Here is an 8865-nt window from a genome sequence, read left to right as displayed (position 1 = left end):
AGGGGTTTCTCTCCTGTGGGGAGAGAAGGGTACACGTCACACGAACTCCATATTTGCATATAAACAATCAAGTGAGTGAAATGTATGCTCACTTTAGTTAGGTGTGTGCCTTTAGTTAGGAACCTGCTCCGTGTGCCTTTAGTTAGGAACCTGACTGCCATTCTGGGCCATGACTTTTATAAGTGTTGTAAAGTGTTACCAATCTTTGTTTTAGGCAGCATCAGAACCTAGAAGAAATTGGGCTGGGCACAAAAGAAATCCTGCTGAGGGCAAGAGTAAACTTGTAACCCCAGAGGCGTATAATGTCCTGTGGCCTTTCAGATACTGGTCAGTGATTTGCAAGTGTTTATTTATGCCCCAGTTGTCTTCACAAAGGATTTGATGAGGGTCAGAGATGCATTCAATACCTCAGGGTACAATAAATTAAAATTGAAAAGAAACTGAGTCGGAGGGAAAGTAGGGGTAGAGGAATAGGCAAAGATCTATGCCATGGGGTCTTAAATCTGCGGTCACATAGTCCAGCTCGGGGGACCAGTGCGGTAAGGTGAAGCCCCAATCTTTAAACCCATGCACTACAGGGGCGCCTGGGTGGCGCAGTCGGTTAAGCGTCCGACTTCAGCCAGGTCACGATCTCGCGGTCTGTGAGTTCGAGCCCCGCGTCAGGCTCTGGGCTGATGGCTCGGAGCCTGGAGCCTGTTTCCGATTCTGTGTCTCCCTCTCTCTCTGCCCCTCCCCCGTTCATGCTCTGTCTCTCTCTGTCCCAAAAATAAATAAAAAACGTTAAAAAAAATAAAAAAAAAAAAATAAACCCATGCACTACAAAAAAGGTGAGTCTGGAGCAACGGTGGGAAAAGGGGTCAGAAAGTTGTCTCCAATAACTCACAGAGCAGAAGAACGTGTGTAATGTGCGTTTGTTCTTGTGTTTGTAAATATTTAATTCTACTATAGAAAAGAAAATAAATGGGATGAATCAAATTCACAAGATGTATTAAGCATAGATAAGGAAGTTAGTAACCTATTAGACCAGGAAGACAGCAAATATTCATGATGCACTATATATATAGGCAGGTAAGGCACTCAGTATTCACAAGGTCTTAATTCACTACCCACTGGTGATACCCATTCTGGCCCCAAGAAACACAGGTAAAACCCATAGCTGCTCATCAGGCTAGTTGTCAATCTATAGCTGCTGGCCAGGCATACTTGCTCCTCTGTATTTGTTTGGGTTAACAGCTTATGTTCCCAAGAGTTCTGCCTCTCATGCTCTTTCTAGTCCTGTGTCCTGTGTCTAGGTGGCCTCAGCTACTTCATGCCTTGGTTCCTCTAGTATATACCAGAATCACCCTTGTCTATCTCATGGGTCTCCACCTCCCCTGGACATCATCTAGATGCCCATGGCACCTCAAACTTCATATCTCCAAGACTGACCTCATCTTCTCTTCCCCCAAACAAGTTGTCCACCTATATTTCAGCCTACAAGTCAGCAATATCTATCTAATCACTTAGCCAAAAATTTGGATATCACCCTGACTCTGTCCTTTTCCTCAAATGCAAAGACCTGTGATTTCTACCTCCTTAAGGTATCTCATTCTTGTTCTCTACCTACCATCTCTGAACGTGTGCCAAATTAATGACAACCCCTAATGGGCAAGCTTGTCAAAGTCTATGTTGGTTTATCTCTCCACTGTTATCTAAGTCCCGGGCATGATGGAAAAGACCCTTCTTTCTCTGTTTCTACTTTTTGCCATTTCACTGCCTGAGTTCTATTGCTTAGAGATGCCTGCATCTGTGATTTTACCCTCACTGTTTTCCTCTTTCTAGATGCCCTCTTCTCTCACCCCTGGCACCCTCCAATCCTTCACCCCATTGCCCACCATTTTATTCTGCCAACTCTTAATTTTTTTTTTTCATATGTTTTATCAGGATGTCAGCTCCTCCAGGAAACTTCCCTAAAGCCCTAGGCTCACCCCTATCATCATCCTCCTTTCTTGGTCTTTATCAGAATTGAGTGCCCTCCCTTTGTGTTTTCACAGCAGCCTGAGATTCTGCTCTCATTACACTAGCAATCAGGGTCTCCAAGGAAAGAGATGGCACACTGTAATTAGGATGATTCAAGGAGGTGTGGAAGAACCATAGGGATAGGGTGGGAACCCTAAGGGATGGGGTAGGAACCCCAGGTTAGTAACAATTGATCTGGTACCAACTAGTCCAAACAGACAAGACTAGAGACTGGTTACCAACAGTCTGAACAGAGAAAATCATGTAGAAGAGGTTATCTGATGAGGAGCAGTGACCTTTGTTTTACAGTGACTGAGGCAACCTTTCTGCGAGGAAAATAGGAGAGTGATTCTCCTGGCTTCATTTCTCCTCCCTTCTACTTGACTTCATGCCAGGGTTTCCCAATGGCCAAACCAACCAGCGGGCAGAGGACAAGGAAGTGAATTAAAATAATCTCACAGCCAAGTCTGCCGACCTGTAAGGTTGGAGAAGCACCAAGACTGGCTCTAGAGACGTGAATGGATGATATCCAGCAAAATCACTCTGTAACAGAACTCTTTACTCATCAGGTTCCCTCATTAGACTGAGTTACTTGAGGACAGAGAATGTTTCTTTCATCTCTGCATCCTCAGTATCTAATATATACTAGATAATAAATGCTTATTGATCGATTCAGAGAATATCGTGAGTTGGACATTACTAGGGGGACTATACTTTCTGAGCTTGCCACATGCTTTTTGGAATCCAGGGAAAATGGAAAACAGAATGAACTTTATGATTTTCACTTTCTGAGAAAAAGAAACATAATTTGTTCAAGAGAGACGAGTTAGCTTAGTGCTCAGTACTGGGAGGGACTGGATTCAGTCATGTGACTTCCTACATAAGAGGCCTTCAGCTGCATAACGGGCAATCCCTCTAAGGAAAGCCACGGGTGCAGAAACGTTTTTCACGGGGCTGTTTAAAAATGTAAGTGCCTGTACACCTGAAACTAACATAACACTGTATGTTAACTATGCTAGAATTAAAATTAAAAAAAAAAAAATAGGCCCTTGATAAAAGCCAAAGACTTGTTGTTAAAGAGTAATCCAAAGGTGAACTGAACTAATGTGAACCAATCTGATAGATCTTAGAATATCTTGCCACCAAATGGTTAAGCCTTAGACTTCAAACCTGACCCCCTAAATAAACCTTCAGTGTAGTCTTCTCTGGATTCTCTTTTCTCTTATCAGCCAGCAGAAGAAAAGGACCGACGAAAAAGCTCGTGTGCACTGAGGGACAATGGATCAATCAGAGGGCAGAAACTTGGATCCTTGAGTGATTATGTGGGACCAAGCTCTCTGTCTACCTCCTGCAGGCCTCTGTGCTGAGAGCAAGAAATAGACTTTTAATTTGTTAAAACTCTTAAGTTTTGTTGGGCTTTATAGCAGCAGTTGTTTTACCTTAGTAAAATAATGTTCTAAGTTTTATATTTGAACTTGTTTTAAATGCTATCACCATGATTATCATAATCCACTGTCCATATTCATAATCAGTTATTTTCAGAGAAGCCCTTTCCAGCTTGAATCTCATAATCTGAGGATTACTGTATTGCTGTCTTCCATTTGAAAGATGCCTCATGGAGCCCTTCTTGCTGGAAACATGATAGAAAATATGATAGACAATATTCTGATGTATCTTATAATGTACAAAGCCCTATTTTATGTAATATCTCTCTATATTCTCCCACCAAACCTGAGGAACATTCGAGGGTCTATTATTGTCCCCATTTTGCCGGTGATGAAATTGACACTAAGGTTAAGTATAAAGCGGAGAAAAAAATGGAAACAACTGATATACAGAGTTATTTGAAGATTTATTAAGAGAATGATTTAGTCGGCCTGGCATCTGGTACGTGTTATTTTCTATCTGAGTCCCTCATAAGTTATCTATTGCTGTGTAACAAACCACCTCCAAAATAATGACTTAAAACAGAAATAGTCATTGATTCTGTTCACGGAACCCGGTTGTGAAAACAGGAATAGCTGGGGGTGGGGGTGGGGCTGGAACAGCTGGCTTCCTTGGGCTTCTTTCTTTCTGTGGTCTCCCCACATGGTCTCTCCACATGGCAGCCCCAGGGTAACCATGGCAGCTGAAGGCTTCCAGTGCTAGAGAGAATGAGAGTAGAGTGAGAAAGAGAGAGCCAGAGTGAGATATGGAGAAGGAGGGTGAAGCAGAAGTTCTTTGTGCCTTATGATCTAGCCTTAGAAGGACGTTATGCTGTGTCACTTCCCTCACATTTTTTTTCAGAAGCAAGACATCAGGGCCAACTCATAATCATGGGGGGAAAAAATTAGACTTCACTTCTTGACTGAATTTTTGGCCATGTTTTTTTTTTTTTAACTACCATATTTTCCTTCTCGAAAATGCTCGCCTAAATTAACGCAGACATGAAGCTTGGGGGTAAGAGACACATACAGAGTCATTCAGCTGTTAAGTGGTTCCACCAATATTAGATCCATTTTTGTGACTCCTACCTCCATGCCCTTTTCACTCCCCCAGAAAATCTCCTGTGATTAGCACACCAAATATGGAAGGTAAGACATGTTATTCCCCAAACAGAGATAATCCTCATTGCCTTGGAAAACATACTTCCATTTATTTTGCAGGAAAAATATTACCCAGAAAGCAGTCATCCATGAGTGCTTTCCAAGTTTCTCCCAAACTTTCGTGTTTAAAATTCCCCACCCCCAACAGATGTATTCATTTGCATTCCCTCCCCCCCCAGATGAATCACTTTTTTGTTGTTGTTGTTATTTTTTGACTGTATTGCTCACCTCTCAAGATCTTTTTGTATTAATTTTCAAACCCACCACTAAGGTAGGTACCATCTCCCAATTTGGAACCTTCCCTTGTTTCTGTCATCATGAATGTGTACCCTTCCTGTGGACCATGAATTGAAATGTTCTTTAAGAGGACCATCTGATATAAGGTCTGAGGGCCATTCTTTTCTTTCCTTCTTTCTCTCTCTCTCCCTTTCTTTCTTTCTCTCTCTTTTTCTTTCTCTGTCTCATCTCTCCCTCTTTCTCTCTTTCCTTCCTTCCTTCCTTCCTTCCTTTTTCTCTTTCTTTCTTCCCTCTTCTTTCCTCCCTTCCTTCCTTCCCTCCCTCTTTCTTTCTTTCTTTCTTTCTTTCTTTCTTTCTTTCTTTCTTTCTTTCTTTCTTTCTCTCTTTCCTTCCTTCCTTTTTCTTTCTTTTTCTTTCTTTCTCCCTCCCTCTTCTTCCTTCCTTCCCTTCCTCCCTCCCTCCTTCTTTCTCTCTTTCTTTTCTTTGTTTCTTTGTTTCTTTCTTTCTTCCTCCCTTTTTTCTTTCTTTCTTCCTCCCTTCTTTCTCTTTCTTTCTTTCTTTCTTTCTTTCTTTCTTTCTTTCTTTCTTTCTTTCTTTCTTTCTTTCTTTCTTTCTTTCTTCTTTTTCTGAAATAGGCCAAAATGTCTACAGTTGATATTTATGTTGAACCAAAGAGAGTTGAAACCTTCTCATTTTAGGAAATCTAGATTATTCGAACAATGATGTAAATCTGAAATTTCAGAGGGCTCACATATTTTCTGTCATTCTAAGAAGTAAGATAAATTTCCCTGTAGGAGCTTTTTCTGTTTGGGGATCCCCAGAAAGTCCCTATGGGGAAACATCCTTTCTGTTCCCCAGACCTAAAAGGGTGGTGGGAGCAGAGTAAGAAACAGAATGGATGAAGAGTCTCCAGGAAATAGACCAGCACAGTCTTCAGAAACATGATGCAAGCCCCAAAGGTAGTGTTATATTTTCTAGTAGCTGCATTTTAAAAAAGAAAACAGGTGATATTAATTTAATAATAGATTGTATTTAACTCAATATATCCAAAACTATCATCCAAACATGTAGTTATTACAAAAATATTCACAAGACTCTTTTCATTCTTATTTCTATACCAAGTCTTGGAATCCGAGATACTTTTTGAACACTTCACTCTTGACTAGCCAGCCACATTTTAAATCATCAATAGCCAAAAACATATTGAAGAGCACACATAAACCCTTCCTCTCTGTTGCTTCATTGGGCCCGTGAGACGTCAACTCTTTCTTCTCTGGTTGCATGTCTTATCATTCAGATCTCAGCTAGACATACCTATTCCGGAGAGGGACTGTACGACCCATTCCCTCTCTGCCCTACTCTAGCCTGTTCTGTGTTACCGCCTCCATTGAGCCGATTTCTTCCAAAGTGATCTTATTTGCTTACGGCTTTTTTCCCCCCTGTCTTCTCCACCAGAATGTAAGTTTCATGAGGGCAGGGTTTTTGGGGGGTTTTTGTTTTTCTTTTAAATCTATTTTGGTCTCCGAGCTCCCGGTGCCCAGCACCGTGCCTGGCACACGCGGGGCGCTCATTTCACATTTGCAGGACGGAGGAATCGCATCTCTCTGGAACGCGGCGGCCGTGGGGGGCAGCCGAGCGGCGTGCACAGGTGGAGCGCCCACGGCGCGCGCGGCTGCGCTCCCCCGGCTCCCGGGTGGGTGTCGGTGAGTGGGTGTGCGCGGGGGTGTGCGCGGTAGAGCGCGCCAGCGAGCCCGGAGCGCAGAGCAGGGAGGAGCAGCCAGAGCGCAGCGCAGAGCCCGCAGCGCCGGCCGGGCCCGGCAGCTTGGAGGTGGGTGGGCCGTGCCGCCAGCCCGCTCGCGGGGTCCCCATTGGCCGCCCGCCGGCAGCCCTCCGCCAGGAAGGCGGCGAAGAGCCGAAGAGCTGCTCCCGAGCCGGAGGGGGGAGCGCCCGGCCGAGCAGACGCCGGGGCGGACGCGCGGGATCCGCGCCCCCCACCCGCCCCCTCCCCGCGCTCCCGCCGCCGCCCCGCTTGTCTCCGGCGCTGGCGCCCACGGTCGGCCTCCGACAGCTCGGGAGGGACTCGGGCAGCTCCTGGGCGCCCGGGTGAGTGGCCGCGCGCGCTCCCCGGCTCCTCCCGGGCCCCGCCGCCAGCTTTTGCTTTCGCGGCGGCGGCGCGGCGGGGTTTGCCCGGGCAGCGCCCAGGGCAACTGGGAAGGCCGAGGAGGGGGCGGCTGGACTGAGGGGGAGAAGTGGGATCGCAGCCAGGAGGCGCCCCCAGGCCCGCGGGCCGGGTGGGAACAGGTGGCGCGGGCCGGGCCGGGCGCTTTGTGTCGGGGCGCGGAGACCGGGAGCAGGCGGCCGCGCCTCCCTCGGCCGCTCCCTTTCCTCCCCTGCTCCTCCGGGCGGCCGCGCGCCGGGTCGGCCGGGTAACGGAGCAGGAGTCGCCAGGAATGTGCCTCTGGGGACTGCCTGGCTCGAGGGAGGGGAGAGGGTGGCCGCGGCTGCTGGGGAGTGCGGGAGCCGAGAGGTGGCGCGGGGGCCGCCGAGCCTCGGCGGGCTGGAGGGGGATGCTTCCAGCGAGGCGCGTTCCTCCCGGGCGCGGGCTTCATTCTTCCGCGGCGCCCCCGGAGGTGGGGAGCTGGGTGGGCGTGTGTGTGGAGAAAGGGGAGGCGGGGAGGCCAGTCACTTCCGGAGCCGGTTCTGATCCGCTCAGAGCGCCCTGCTTTCGGGGACGCGGACCTTGGGGTGCGGTTGTGCCCGGCCCCACGCGCGCGCGGGCGCTGCGGGGCCGGGGGCGTCCCTGGCGCGGGTTTAACAAAGGGTGCTCCTCTCCGCCGGGCGGGGAGGGGCAGCTGGGGAGAGGTGGGCTTCGGCGTGGCGAGCGGCTCTTAGCATGGGGAGGTCCTCTTCCTTTCCGGGTTGTCATTTTATTATTGTTATTGCTCTTATTTTAAAGGGCTGGAGACTGATGCATGAGGGGCCCACGGAGGCGCAGGAGCGGTGGTGATGGTGTGGGAAGCGGAGCTGAAGTGCGCTGGGCTTTGCTGAGGTGTGACAGTTTATCATGACTGTGTTCAGGCAGGAAAACGTGGATGATTACTACGACACCGGCGAGGAACTTGGCAGGTACAGGGGGCGCCCGAAGCGCCTGCCCCTGGGTCGCGGGAATGCATAATATTGGGGCAGTGGGCAGCTGCAATTTGAATGCAATTTGAATCGGGCGGCTCCCTCTCCCTTCGAAGAGATGTGCAAATTATAGAGAAAGGAGTTACTAGCCCAGCGCGGGCTGGAAACCAGAAATAAACCACCTCATCCAAGGGGCTAGGATGGAGAGGCGATTTCAGTGATTACGTTGCAGAGGGTATTGATCAAGACCCCTGGGCAGGAACAGATTTAATTGTCTGCAGTAACTCTTGTCAGCGTTTGCCCTTCGAGATGAGGCAGACGCTAAGGTATGTTTGCGTCTGGAGTTAGGTCTTCTATGTGATTTAAACAGAGTACAAACTAATTAGTTGGCTTTTAAAATCTTAATACTTTCTGTCTGCATTTTCAAAGTAACAGGAGCAAGTAAGTATTGGTAGATCATATTTGGCGACTTGCCAGATGCTGGTGTTGGGTTTGGATTTTGAAACTTCCTCTAACCAGGAATTTAATTACCCCCTTGGTGTTAGTGGTTGCTTTGGTTTCATTTACAATGTTAAATTTTTAACAAATAAATGACGGAGAGTCTAATAGGGCTGTCTGGATTCAGAGCATTGCTTTGGGAGCTGTGTCTCTGTGTGTAAAGTCGTTCAGTTTCTAGGTAAACAAAGAATGATTATTTTGAGGCGGCTCCGGGCTGGCTCAGTTTCCCCTTGACTGGGTATTTGACAGGGTGTGTTGGTTGAGCTCTGGTCTAACTAGCAGAAAGCTGTTTTCACACCTACATTTAAATTCAATGTAAGAATTTGATTGTAGTGTGTTGGTACTGACTAAAGGATCTTGAAACAAACAGAAAGTGTGTATTTACTTACATTTGTATCAAAATATATATTTTTCCATATAC

The 8865-nt window shown here is 47.3% G+C and overlaps 1 protein-coding gene across 6 annotated transcripts in view; it reads left to right on the top strand.

Moving 5' to 3' along the window:
* Nucleotides 1–6512: 6512 nt before the first annotated feature.
* The window catches only part of DAPK1 (death associated protein kinase 1), a 188085-nt gene continuing 185732 nt past the window's right edge, over nucleotides 6513–8865 (top strand). The window contains exons 1-2 of one of the 6 annotated variants that reach the window (XM_058695537.1): nucleotides 6513–6648; nucleotides 7777–7946. In XM_058695537.1, the coding sequence (XP_058551520.1) occupies nucleotides 7885–7946 (62 nt within the window). In that variant the 5' untranslated portion in view covers nucleotides 6513–6648; nucleotides 7777–7884. The other 5 variants (XM_058695536.1, XM_058695542.1, XM_058695539.1 and 2 more) reach the window with 5 other exon arrangements.

Source organism: Neofelis nebulosa, chromosome 12 (assembly GCF_028018385.1).
Source record: "Neofelis nebulosa isolate mNeoNeb1 chromosome 12, mNeoNeb1.pri, whole genome shotgun sequence".
Lineage (NCBI taxonomy): Eukaryota > Metazoa > Chordata > Mammalia > Carnivora > Felidae > Neofelis > Neofelis nebulosa.
This window is presented reverse-complemented; position numbering and strand designations above follow the sequence as displayed.